At 39.6% G+C, this 14,540-nt stretch overlaps 1 protein-coding gene across 9 annotated transcripts in view; it reads right to left on the bottom strand.

The window, feature by feature from the left end:
* LOC135218461 (ATP-dependent 6-phosphofructokinase-like) overlaps positions 1 to 14,540 on the bottom strand; it is a 62,761-nt gene that overhangs the window by 4,172 nt on the left and 44,049 nt on the right. For 4 of the 9 annotated variants that reach the window (XM_064254781.1, XM_064254780.1, XM_064254782.1 and 1 more), the window contains 6 exons: positions 11,596 to 11,628; positions 2,472 to 2,618; positions 2,095 to 2,193; positions 1,740 to 1,952; positions 1,143 to 1,298; positions 188 to 356 (listed from right to left, as the gene is read on the bottom strand). In XM_064254781.1, coding sequence (XP_064110851.1) covers positions 188 to 356; positions 1,143 to 1,298; positions 1,740 to 1,952; positions 2,095 to 2,193; positions 2,472 to 2,618; positions 11,596 to 11,628 — 817 coding nt within the window. Of the gene's footprint in view, positions 1 to 187; positions 357 to 1,142; positions 1,299 to 1,739; positions 1,953 to 2,094; positions 2,194 to 2,471; positions 2,619 to 11,595; positions 11,629 to 13,535; positions 13,566 to 14,540 lie in introns of all 9 variants that reach the window. The other 5 variants (XM_064254784.1, XM_064254785.1, XM_064254787.1 and 2 more) reach the window with 2 other exon arrangements.

The following is a 14,540-nucleotide window of genomic DNA, read 5'->3' as shown; positions in this document are numbered from 1 at the left end:
TTGAAGTAAATAAAAGAGCAGTTGTTACATAAATACATATAAAGCAGCACATTCTTTCTGGAGAAAAGGACCTTCTAATCTGTTCATACTATAAGTGTGAACCTGGGTAATCGCAGGATTCAGCCCATTTTAAAAGTAACAACTGATTAACAACTGTAATATAGCTACTCCTTCCTAGACTGCTTACCTAAAACATTCTTTCTGCAGCTGAAAATGCCTTTGCCTTCCTCAGAGTATAACTTAAAGATAAAGTCTGTTGTATAATTGTCATTTGCATTTTCATTCCTCAATACAAGGCCTCTTTGCACACCTTCGGCCATCTTGGCTGCCATGTGATAAACATCCAACTGCAATTCCTGTTAAAAGGCATAATTTCCATTAAAAGAAAGATAAAACTGTAAAATAATCCTTGACAATTAATGCTCATAAGATATATTAACAATTAGTCTATTGAAAAAAAAAATGACAATTTTCTGGCTACCATTCAACAACAAGCCGAGGTAAACAAGCATATAACATTCTCTCTGGTACGATTCCAATCATATTTTCCATGAACACTTTCCCATAATATATACAGAAAAGTATAATCTTTTGAAAACCAAATTATTTCTCATCAGCCCTTAAGTTGCTATGAAACTGTATTGGACACTTTAGTCTCTGATTTTTAATAGAAATGAAACTACCAGCAGCACAATGCATGTTTGTGGAGATATCAGGGTCCCTATAGGGTATTATTCAAGCTGTCTGATCAAGCTAAGCACAAAGCATGTTTGTGGAGGAATCAGGGTCTAAGGCATACATTCAAGCTGTCTGATTCACAAGCTATGAGTTGTGTGGGTGGGAGGCAGAAATTGAATGTAAAGTGGCGTGGGATAATTTTTTTCCGAAATACTTAGATTATTATTCTTACAAACCTTTTACTCATACTAATTTGAATCTAGATTCAGCTGCTAAATACCTTAGACTGACTATATATATATATATATTAACACTGACAGCTCTTTGGCATAGAACATCACACCCATGTGTCTAAGAGATGCAGGGACTGAAACATCAGGGACATTTCAGTCACACTTTCGTAAGTTAATACTACATACACATAACCTTTTTCCAATAACATAAAAAATAAATTACTACTTTACCTGGATGCCAAACTGTTCTTCATAAATGTAGGCTGCATCAGCACCACCAGCAAGACCAGCCAGCGTTGCCAAATATCCACAGTAGCCACCCATGGTTTCAACTACGAACACACGTCTTTTGGTTCCCTGGGCTGACTGCCTGATCCTGTCACAAATCTGAAAATGAAGTTTCACATTACAATGACAAGAAACACTTTTGGAGACCCTACGGGTATACTCTAGTTAACTCTCAGCTAATGGAGATTTGGGGCAGGGACCCACCTCAATGACGGTTTGGAATCCTAATACATAATATTTTGAAAGCAACAAAATAGTAGTTTCTAACAAAAGATTTACAAAACTTCAACTACAAAGATTTTGATAAATATTAAAATGAAAGTTAGTCCAGGTAATCATGACCAAGTTTTAAATCTAATGAATGACCAATACAAAAAAAATTTCACCAAAGAAGAGTATTTGGTCATTAACACATTGCTCAAATTCTTTTCAATTTTTTTTTTACCATAAAAAGTACTTATCTGTAAGTATGAAATGAGACATGATAATGGTAAATACAAAAACGATAGTGTACAAAATAGGAAATGGTATATAACTAACCTCAGTGATTTCATTAAGAGCAGTATCACAGCCCAAGCTGAAGTCACTACCAGGAACATTATTACTGATTGTGGCTGGAATAACAACCATGGGAATACAGAACTCTTTGTATTTTCCTCTTGCTTCATAAAGCTGCAGCAGAGCATGATAAGCCTCAAAACCACCAATGATGAGAAGAGAATGCATCTTGTATTCCCTTAAACGAGCAGCAACCTTCAAACAGATAGAATGAGCTTAACAGTTTCTGTAAAACTCTTGTTCTCTACAAACAAATTGATACTGTCAAGCATGTATTTACAAAACATTAAGCACCTCAATACATAGCTTTCAATAAACAGTTTTTAATCATATTAACCTGGTCAAGATACTTGTCGGGGAGGGTCCTCTTTGTACCAAGGAATGCACCACCCTGGCCTACCCATCCTGTAACTTCAGCCCACTTCATTTCCTGAACCTGTAAGAAAGAGGATAGGGTAATGGACAAATGAATGGAAAATGAATTATAAAAACATGTCGTCAACAATATATCATCAAACTCTTATGAATGATAATTTTATTTTAACATTTTTACAATAAAAATGCAAACAAATCAAATGGCATAAATGCTAATGTTGGTGATAAATCAAGCTTGAAAAAAAATGCTGAAAGTGTAAAACAAATGCTTAAAGGAGACAACAACAGAGGCTCCCATTATCAACTAGTTTACTTCTCTCAATCCATTATTATGCTTACATTTCCTTCAACAAGTCCATCAATACCATCGTGGATACCATAAACTGTATCGCCTCTGTAAATGCAGTTACGTACGAACGACCGCACGGCGGCATTCATGCCACAAGCTGGAGCACCAATGTGCATTATACCTAAGTTGAATCCACCCTGAAAGAATTTAACTGTGTTATTGTTCAAGAACACAGAGCACTTAAGGACAAAAACCTATTGGAATGAATTTTCAAATCAAGCACAAACAGATTACGCTATAAACAGAACAATGTATGAGGTGGAAAAGACACACTGAGGGGAAAAGAAAAAGTAATATGGTAAGAAAGAGAATTTAACAAGAAAGGAGACTTAGCCTGAAGAAAATAATTCAGAAAAAAATTAGCATTGACATCACAGTTATGATGAAAAACAAATGCAGCCTAAGAAGCACTTTAACATGACAAAAATAGCACAACAGTACAATCAAAAGAAAACCATGATTATGAAAATTTCGGCAATAAAGACCAATGCTGTACATGAAGAGTGAACTGGTATAAAAAAACAATTATAAAAACTACACAGCAATGGCCTCTGATAAAGGAAAATATATCCGATTACAAAATGGTAATGTTATATTTTACATACTCTAGAACCAGTAAATGGGCTATACACACAGCACTCCAGTTAGTTAACTTTATCTTTGATGTGAAGAAGCTTTATAAAATATGAGAAATAAAATCCACTTGCCATTGTACTAGGTAAGGCGGTTCATGACTAAAGTATGGCACGGAGATGGTACTACAAATGAGGAACTGGATGTAAAATGTGGTTCAAGAGGAAAAAATTTTTTTTTTTAAACCTGAGGTAAAAAATTGAGATGGTTGTACTCGTGATTAGAGAAGAGGAATGGTGGGTCAGAAAAGAAGTAAATATGAATGTAGAAGATATCAACTTAAAAATGACCAAGATATCATGAAAGAAATGGATGCGCGAGGAAGTTTAGGCATAGACAGCACAGGATGGAAAAAGGTGAAGAGAACTCACTTATTCAGTCTAACCTTGTAAAGAGAGAAGCTGATATAAAAACATTTATGATGACGACAACGATACAAGATATTCACACAAAAAGAGAAATGAAACTTTAGAATATATAATTGATTTAAGGATTTTAACAATACCTCATTACCAGTTTCAGATAAGTAATCTGAAATATTAGTCTTCCTGTATCAAAAGGAAAACCAATTTTTGATAGCTTTTAGAAAAATATAGTGACAAACATTCATCTGAATTGCAAACCGAACTTGAAAATGCACTGCATGAATTTTACTCTATCGAAGACAATGAAATCCAATTGCAACAAATCATGAAAATATTGAATATGAAACTTTTTTTTTTTTTTTTTATTATTATTTTTTATGCAGACATCAATGTCTGAAATATTCTTCAAACACAATGTCAGAAACATCATTTTAGAAATTCTAAACAACAAACATTTGGGTAATAACATCTAGAACTAATATATTACTATTAAAACTATCAAAACAAATAAATTCATGCTAATATTTCCTAAAAATTTTAGGACTTTTGAAATTTAAAGTAATGCACAACAGGTTGGAAAAAAGATATATTGTTGCACTTAATGGAAACCAAATTATGTATTGTACAAGATTTTAATTAATATGTATATTATTACTATTAGTTATTGCAATAACTATTATGTACTATTATTATTAATCATACATCAGTTTTATCCAGACAAATGAGGTAAATTTTTCAACTGATAGGTCTGGTTTGAAAAATTTAAATACAGTATACATAAAATTAATCAGTAATTATAAAAGATATTCATTTTGTACGTGTTAAAAATACCAAATTTGTAACTAATTTGTATTTTTCATAACTAACAAACCTGAGGTCTTAACATTAGGATTTACTAGCGCCAAGCTGGAAACCGGTAGAATTAAAATTACACTTGTGAGATCCAGGGACTAATGGCATCTATACCAGGTCACGGGGGCATGTATACCCAGAATGCCCACGGCTACCTGTGACCCATCAGTTATATTTCTAACCCAGTTTAGACTGCTAGAGGGGTGGTTCGAGGTGGGCCTTTAACTGTTAAGACCTCAGGTTTGTTAGTTATGAAAAATACAAATTAGTTACAAATTTGGTATTTGTTCATACACGAAACAAACCTTCGGTCTTAACATTAGGATAGACTTACTATTGGAGGGAGGTAAGTCTCTACAACTGACTGGGAGTTTGCCACCTTATCCATTTCCGAATATATAGGGAAATTCTAAGAGAATGGACAATGAACCTAGGACCAAAGATATAAGCGGATCTATTGGTTTCCTCCCACTGGGTGTAGATACCATTCTACTGTTTACTCTTGTCCCTTGCGACTGGATCCACCTTCACCCCTCCTTTCCTTATTATCCAGAGGGGTGTGTTGCTACTGAAAAGTAGATCATCAGCTAAGATAGCTTCACAGTATGGCTGACCTTCTCACCTGCATCTAGTCCGTTCCAGCACATGACGGTACTCTCCTTCATATTGCCCGTAGTTAAAGGAGTAGGAAGAAAGTAGTAAAGAAAAAAGACCAGTCATCCCATTCATTCTACTTTCATACCTTCATCTTAGACTAGACGCAAACTGACCCGCCAGGGGCACTGGATGAACTTGTTGGGCCGCCACCACTGGACCCAAGGAAAAGGTGTCCAAGGATCTATGGGCAACATCTTTCAAATAAAATGAGGTGAAAGTTGTTTGGCGCTTCCACACGCCAGCTTTCAGAATTTTATCCACAGACATGTTCTTCTTAAATGCCAGGGAAGCACTCACCCCTGATGTCATGAGCTCTAGCTCCCACCTGGCTATCTGACCCTCTGTCTTCTGCAATATAAGCATGATCGTCTCCCTTAGCCAAAATGATATTGTATTCTTGGACACTTCCTTCTTGTTCCGTCCTGTACTTACGAACAACCTCTGGCACCCCGGCCTGAGGTGCCTTGTTCTCTTTAAGTACTCCCTTAGTGCCCTGACGGGGCACAGGAGCATTTCAGCTTTGTCGTTATCTACAAAGTCTGCCAAGGAAGGTATGGTAAAGGAGTCGAATCTGCCGTCTACTATTGTTGGATTTTGGGTCTTTGCCACGAATTCTGGGACAAACTCACACACCATTGATCTCCAACCTCTCGAGTGCTTTATGAGATATGAGAGGCCATGTAGCTCCCCCACCCTTTTGGTTGAAGCCAGGGCCAATAAGAAGACTGTCTTCAGGGTCAGGCTCCTATCCGTGGACTGCCTTAGTGGTTCGTAGGGGGGTTTTGTCAGACTACTCAGTACCTTGGTCAGATCCCAATCTGGGGCTTTTAGCTCCTTTGGTGGGCATGACTGTTCAAAGCTCCTCATCAGCATGGCCAACTCCCATGAAGACGATATGTCCACTCCTTTCATTCGTAAGACTGAGGCTAGAGCAGCCCTGTACCCCTTCACTGCAGATACAGACATATGTTTTTCTGTTCTGAGATATATCAGAAAGTCTGCTAACTGCTGAATAGTGGTACCGAGTGGAGACACGTTCCCCCTACGACACCAATCACAGTATGCTGACCACTTCCCTTGGGTATACTGTCGCAGATGATTTTCTGATATTACCTGCCATCTGAGTTGCTGCTTTCTGCGAAAACCCTCGCTCTCGGAGGAGATACTTGACAGTCTCCACCCGTGAAGCGATAGGGACTTCACCGACTGGTGGTACCTCTCCACGTGAGGCTGACACAGAAGGTTGCTCCATGGAGGTAACTCTCTTGGCACATCTACTAGGAGTTCCAGTAGGTCTGGAAACCACTCTGCTTTCGGCCATAACGGGGCTACCAGGGTCATCTTGAGGTTCTGAGACCGCATTACCCTGTTCAGAACCTGACGGATTAGACAAAATGGAGGAAATGCGTACACGTCCAGATTGTCCCAGGGGTGTTGTAGCGCATCTTCTGCTACTGCCTCTGCGTCCGGGACTACTGAACAATACACTTCCAACTTTTTGTTGTACCTGGTTGCGAATAGGTCTATGATCGGTCCTTTCCACAACATGAGCATCCTGTCCACTACCTGTTGGTGTAGGGACCACTCCGTTCCCAGAATCTGATCCCTGCGGCTCAACTTGTCGGCCACTATGTTTCTTTTTCCCGGAATATACCTGGCCTTGATGTCTACCAGGTTCTCTATAGCCCACTGGTGAAGTTGAACTGTCATCACATGTAACTGCCGAGAAACTAGGCCTCCTTGCTTGTTTATATAAGCTACTACTGTGGTGTTGTCTGACATCAATACCACTGAGTGTCCCTTTACTCTCTCCCTGAATTCTTGTAGAGCCAGGAAAGCTGCTTTCAACTCAAGCACGTTTATATGGAGTTCTCTGTCCTTGCAACTCCATTTTGCTGACACCATCAACTCCTCCATATGGGCTCCCCATCCTTCTAGTGACGCATCCGAGAACAGCAAGAGGTCTGGGGAGGATTGTTGAAGGGGGACACCCACTGTCAGATTGTCGTCGTCCACCCACCACAGCAAGCAAGTCTTTCCTCACTTCTGCCGACAAGGGAATTTGCTCGTACGGGTGATCTATTGTTGGTGACCAAAACTCCTTCATCCTCCATTGTAGGGACCGAAGGTGTAGCCTTCCTTGTGGTACTAGCTTCTCCAGGGAGGTTAGGATTCCCAGCACCACCTGCCACTGTCTTGCTGGCTGTGTCTGCTTTCCCAGAAAGGCATTCACCACTTGTTTGCATTTCTCTACTCTTTGGTCTGTCGGGAATACTTTGGCTTGTGTTGTGTCTATCACCATTCCCAGATATTCCAAACGTTGACTTGGATCCAACTGCGACTTCTGCTGATTCACCACAATACCTAGGCTGTGACAAAGCTGCAGGAGGGCCGCCCTGTCCCTGAGTAATTTCTCCCTGGACTTTGCTATCACCAGCCAATCGTCCAGATATCTTATCAGCCTGATCCCCTGAGCATGCGCCCACGCCGACACGAGGGTGAACACTCTTGTAAAAACTTGAGGAGATGTTGTCAATCCGAAGCACAGGACCTTGAACTCGAAAGCTTTCCCTGCAAGACTGAAGCGGAGAAATTTCCTTGAAGACTGATGGACTGGTATCTGAAAGTATGCGTCCTTTGTAAGATCGACTGTCAGCATAAAGTCTCCGATTCTGACTGCTTGTAGAACCGTTTTCGGAGTTTCCATCTTGAAACTGGTTTTCCTTATAAACAGATTCAGCGTTGACAGGTCTATTACTGTCCTCCACTCCCCGTTGGCTTTGGGTACCAGGAACATCCTGCTGTAGAAGCCTTTTGTCGGACTGCATACTTGTTGCACAGCTCCTTTTTCCATCATCTTCTTCACTTCGTCCTGCAGAATAATGGCCTTCTGAGATTTGTGGGCATAAGTGACGTGGGGTAATGGTTGATCTGTCAGGGGCGGGGTTACCTCGAACGGAATCAAATACCCGATCCTGAGAACATCCACCACCCACTGCTCTGCCCCTAGTTCCTGCCACACCTTCCAGTGATTTGCCAGGCAACCCCCCACTGGTGTGGCCGAGTGATGGGAGGCGCCCATCCTATCTTCTTGAGCCTCTCCCCCTTCCCCTATTGCCCCTTCCTCTGTTGTTTCTATTGTGAAAGGGCCGATGAGTTATCCTCTTTGGGGAAGAGGGTCTTGTGACTCTATTAGAGATGCTATGTCTCACTGGTTTCTTCCGAGACATCTGCTGTTGTCTTCCCTCCAAAGGAATAGTTTGACTGTTAGAGGTTTTCCTAACTGCCTGTTGCACCAACCTATCGTTAGTGTCCATCCTTCTTCTATCTATCGCTTCTTCCAGTATGACCTCTGGCAACAGTAGTTGCGATTCCAAGATATCCCCATTCCTCATTGCTAACAGGGAATCCAAATCCACATTGCGGCTTAGTCTAGCCAATGCTGCATCTCTCCTCATTAGCAGGATATTTGCCCAAACATTGGCACTTACGTTTGTCAGGTACGCAATCGCCTTGGACCCTGACTGTAGTAATCTAATGAACAATGGTTCATCCACTACTTTCCTTGTTGCTTCCGAGGATGCAATTTTCGCCACTGCTGTTGACCAAAGGTCTAACCAGGACGCAGCCTGAAAGACAGAAGAAGCTGTTGCTTCTAACGTGGCAGCCTCTTGGTACGTCATCGAAGGGCACTCCATTTTAACCTGATCCAAGGTTAATCCAGGCCTTAACCTTACAACATTAGGGTTCATTTGTCTAGACAGCAAAGGGACCTTCGGTGTCGTATAATATTTCCTTTGCTTTATCATTGGAGGGGGAATAAATTTAAATGATCTATTAGATCTTAAGGAATTATCCCTCCCTGCAATCTTTGCGTTTACGTGTTGCAAGACCGATTCCGCATGACTCGAACAAGGCAATTCATACGACACCTTGGTATCCCTCTTTAGTCCAAACGCCATGTCAATTCCAGGAGGAAGCATACTGGCCGGTGTTTCTGTCTTCTCCGAAAGGCTATTGAATTGACGAATCAAATCAATAACCTCTGCATACGAGGCCAGAAACTCTTGGTTTTCTCCTTCCTCCGGCTCTAGTGTACCACTCTCCGTCACGAGAGATGTTGTCTCGCCTCTATCTTCTGACAGACGGCCCGGAATTCCACGGCCGCCTGCCCCTTACGGCCGCGGCCTCTTTGATCTTTGCTGGCCGCTGTTGGCTCGATCTCAGATAGTCAGCAGGGGAACGAGAACGTCTTACTCTTTCTCTGCTCACGGATCTAGAGCGAGAATCTCGTCTAGATCTCCAAGATGAAGGCTACCCTTAAGACAGAGGTAAGTTCGTCTCTATTAGCATTGGCATCGTTTTCGAGCGTCGGCGAGCCCGGCCTCGGCCTTCTATCCAGACGGACACTGCCTTCCACGAACGTATCCGCCGAGGTTGCCAACTCTCTATTTTTCGTACTTTTAATAGGAGCCTTATTGTCCTTCGTACGTATTTTGAACGGCCTTACGGGCGAAACTGGGACCTGCATTCCATCCTCTGCTGCACCTTTCGACGCCAACGTCGATTTTACCAGAGGTATCGCAGTTTTTGCGATCCGAACTGGCAACTCCGCCTCGGCCGCTAGCTCGCCGGCCGTCACCTCTCTCGCTTGTTCGGACTCTTGCGAACGGCTTCGTTTGCCAACCTTGTGCTTAATAGCCACTGATTTTCCGACCTTCTTGCTGACTTGGAAATGACAGTCTTCGTCCGAAGAAGAGGAAGAATTGATTCTTCTCCTCTTGGCCCGAGGATCCGCTAGGAACTCCCGAATCCTCCTCTAACGCTTGACTGGCGCTCGCCGTGACGTTATCGGACTTAGCGATGACGCCGAACTAGAGAAGAAGACGAAGAAGGCGAATCACCCTTTTTCTTTTTGTCTCTATTCATTCTTCCTCTATATCCTGTAACTTCTGCATTACAGTTTGCATTGACGGATCAGAAGGCGTATTAGCGTCTGTGTGCAGCGAAAAGGCCGAGAATCGGTCTGTGACGTCATCACGCCTGCCATCTCAGAGTGTGACGTACTGTTGTGACGTCATCCCTCTCGTTAGGGAGAGACCGAGAGGTTTTCTGCTGGTAACCGCACGTTTGCTGCCAAATTACCTCCCACGTTCTGCATCGCTGTAAATACTGAGTGGGATGGTGAAGCAGCGGCATTAATTCCCATAAATTGCAAGCCCGGGGGATGAGGAACATTCAGCGCTGCCGGACCCTGCTGGAACCGTGATGTCATATAATGTGCAAGCAGACCATCCAAGGTTGGTACGCCTGGTAGGCCTAGCGCTGACCACGTACCATCTAACCTATGCGCTTGAGTAGCAGGAGCCTGGAACAAAGATGGCGGATCTCCCCCTCTACTTGCTGGGAACAAAGGAGAGTGCAAATTATTCATAAAATTACCCAAGGCCCCTCCTGACGTTTCCGATACAGAACCGCTAGGAGAAACCGAAGGGGTATGAGACAATTCAAAAGCAGGTGGAGAAACATATGGAGCAGCCTGGTTTATTACCGATACAAAAGAAGCCGGTAAGGTTTGGTCATCCAAAGATGGCGTCACCCCCTTTCTTTTGTATTGGCTTTTCCCATAGAACTTCTTCCACTGTTCCACCGACCAACCGCGACAAACAGAACACGGATTAGTAACCGTACATACGTTTTCCCTGCACCTACTACACGTTGGATGAGGATCCGTCGACACCGAAGTTAGGAACCTAGAACAAGGGAAGCCACTGACTCCTGGGCATTTCCTTTGTCTCCTCTTCGAAGCGGTAGACGATCCCGATGTTGAGGCAAAATTCTCCATCATACCACGTATACACTGTTACCAAACCCACCACTGGATCACACTTGGAGAAAGAAAAGGAATGAAAAATAAAAAATGAAATGGCTAAAGAACGGGCAAACTGAAAAACCGGCTTTAAATGAGATAGACAGTAACACGTCTTATCTTAAAGGCGGTAGGAAAATAACTGATGGGTCACAGGTAGCCGTGGGCATTCTGGGTATACATGCCCCGTGACCTGGTATAGATGCCATTAGTCCCTGGATCTCACAAGTGTAATTTTAATTCTACCGGTTTCCAGCTTGGCGCTAGTAAATCCTAATGTTAAGACCGAAGGTTTGTTTCGTGTATGAACAACATGAAAATCACTGTCCTGAAATGACTTTTATAATAGAAAAATACCTCTTCACCTCTAATTACATTATATTTAGTTTTTATTTTTATCAAAATAACAAGAATCATTACCATATACTAGGACAATACAATATCTACATATTTTTTATGGACATTGGAATACTGAAGGAGAGCACTGAATATCACATCTTAAATAAAAAAAAAAAAAAAAAATTTACATAATGCAAATATCCTATTACATATATGATTGCAAATGAAAATATCTACTTCAATCTACCCATGCATTAGCCAACTAATAACAACTTTACATGTTCAAAGAAGAGAATTGTATACTATAACAGTGACTGGTATCAGAACTTCAAACACAGGTAACCCTAAATTGTTATAACTCATATTCCTAAAAATCACATCCAATGCATTGCCACTTACCAAGACTTCGTCTCTGTCCCAAACAGTGTTTTGCTGATGAAGGAAGGGTGCAGGGGAAAAAAATTTGTTTACTGAAACAGACCTTCAAGCATGCAAGTTCAAGTCCAACACCATAGGAGACAGAAACATTTATCACTTGTACTGCATTTGCTGTCCAAGCTACAGCATAGCAAAGCACCTTCAATTAGAGAAGCCAAAACCTAAAAATATGGCTCGTCTTAAATGCATATTTACAGAGTGGGTTTTAATGTTCATATTTAGAAGGAAACCAAATGCAAAAAATATTTTTGCGTTACTTTTGATTATGGCGCAAAATGTAAGGAACACTCATGATCCTTTTAGTGATTAATGTATTAGGTTGTGAGCTTGATCAAAATTACTTAAGATAAAAAAAAAAGTCAACTAAAGGATGTACTAGTCAACTTCAAATGTGGAAAGACTCCATGCATGTAAATAATTTTGTTTCCAGAGTTAACTCCGGGTTAGTGAACATTGAAAGGAGTGCTCACTATCTGCTGTGCTCTGTGTACAAATCATGCCTGCTAAATATATTTGAACTCAAAGCAATGAAAATTAAGAGAATACGAGTCTGATATGTAATGAAAATGGGAAGAAATTGACCCAAAATGTCTAAAACTGTAGCAATTATGGAGTCTCTGAAAGGGAAAATTTCCTAAAACAATGAATCTGCAGTTCAACTTTACTTCACGTCGTCTTTCTAGTCACTCACATGAAGGAAAAAATTAACTTAAAATTTAATACTTGTCCCACATTTCTGGGACCCTTAAAACTGATATATATTCAATATACCATCACATAAACGAATTCCTTAAAATTAGAGATTGTTATAAGATGGGAAGCCTAAATCGGTTTCTTTTGCTTAAAATTACTACATAACCACATAACCTAATTTGTATACTAATTACTTAACGAACTCAAATTTACACTTATTGAAAGTAGGAGTTCTTAACAGACTGTGATGAAGATAAAAAAGGGATATAATTAAAAAAAGAAGATAAAAATTTGCAAAACCATTCCAATTTAAGAGATGTTACCAGAGCTAAAATACTTTATGTAGGGAGAAAATTATCTTTCAGCCTAACATTTGTATGTTACTCTTTATGTTTTCTTTTCTTTTGCTTGAAACAATTTCTCTTAAAGGTATTCTCTAACATTTACAAGAACCAAATAAGATCTAGTGATTACTATAAAAAGATTGAAATTACTATTCTGGCTTTAAACAGATTATTGGCCATGCTTATATAACTTCAAAAAGTGAGTTTAAATGGAAATTTTTTTTAACATGACCTACCTTAATTGGAATAAAATTGAGCTATTAATGATAAAAGAACCAATGTCAAAGTTTACGTACTTAGTTCTGGGCTCTTAGATATGAGGAAAATCAATTTTTCTGTTATTGTCCAACTGACTAAGCTCTAAAACAGTGCGACCAACATTATATAAAAAGCAACGGTGTTAAAATACGACAAAACACTAACACTCTAAAGTTTATGATCTAAGAGACGGACAATTATCATTGAACTATAATTTCATACCTATTTCCACATAATAACTATATACAGAAAACATTTACGATCAGTCTCCTACAATTATTATTTATGACATTCAAATAGGTTTTTATATCCTGACTTACGTTAGTTCTAGAAGCAACAACTTTGACTACAAAGCAAACTTTTCCTTTTCCTTAGACATGAAATGTTCAAGCAAAACAAGAGGGAACACGAAAGACTGGCTATCACAGAATAACAATAATTAAGACACTAAAGAGGACCAAAACAAGGAAACTTCCCAGTCATACGGCCTGCTATCAAGCAAAAGCACTGGGCAGATACAAATAACAAAGTACTAAAGGTATATGAGGGAACAAAGCCGAAAGCAAAGGAATATATTAAGGCAATAAAACAATACCACACGGATACCTCCTTAGCAAGATCTTCCTCTGAATCAGACTAAACAGGATAATAATAACAAAAACATTTCGATAAGATATGAGGAAAACCATTAGGCTGAGTTGTAAAAGTCAGTAATCATTTGCAATACTGTTGCCACAAGTAACATACTGTGATTGACTGTGCCAAAATCGTAAAGAAAGTTACTATGTTACTGATATTAAGACAAATGACTGTTCTTTATGAAATGGACTCTATGGCAAAAGAAAAATTCTAAGTTCAGAAGATATATTACAAAACATTTGCCAATTACCATGCACTTAAAACATCTAAATTTGTGAAAATAACATATGCTCTTATAATATCTCAAAACATATCAAGAGGTGTTTGACAAATATCACAAATAAACAAAAGGACATAAAACACTGGAGACAATCTGAAAAGAAACTCCCACACTAGCACAAGTTCTAATATATACCTGTAATCATTAATCATCTAATATGCCTACTCTAAGCAATCATTTCAATCTAAATCTTCTGTGATAAGGCAAATTTCCCGAATTCAAAATACATCCAAATACAGCTGATGAAACCAATACTGGAGTCACATTAACAAAACTGGCTCTACTGAATGCTTGACATATAAAAAAAATTAAAAATACTCATTCCCAAATTGTGATGTGATGGAATATACAGATGGTAGTACTGGTCTATCACTTTGCAAGGATTAATTCTGTCATTAAAATATAACAAGTTTCAGAGATTAGCAAAGATTACTGTACTATATATAGAGCTAATCACCTGGTAACTCTTGTGAAATGTCATTCTTCAAGTGAAAAAACAGAACTGAGAAAAAGTGTAATGTTATATCTCTCTCAAGATTTATTTTTGATGAAAGTACAATAAAATCTACCTATTTCAAGTACTCAAGATGCAAGTACATTAAAATAAAAAAAGAGCCTTTCAAGAATCATATACTGAACTGATAAATAAACATGTCATTAGTAATCCCACTAGTTTATAATTTTCATAAAAG

The sequence above is a fragment of the Macrobrachium nipponense genome, chromosome 9 (genome assembly GCF_015104395.2).
Source record: "Macrobrachium nipponense isolate FS-2020 chromosome 9, ASM1510439v2, whole genome shotgun sequence".
NCBI lineage: Eukaryota > Metazoa > Arthropoda > Malacostraca > Decapoda > Palaemonidae > Macrobrachium > Macrobrachium nipponense.
Note: the sequence above shows the minus strand (reverse complement) of the source record. Positions and strands in the feature narration are given on the sequence as shown.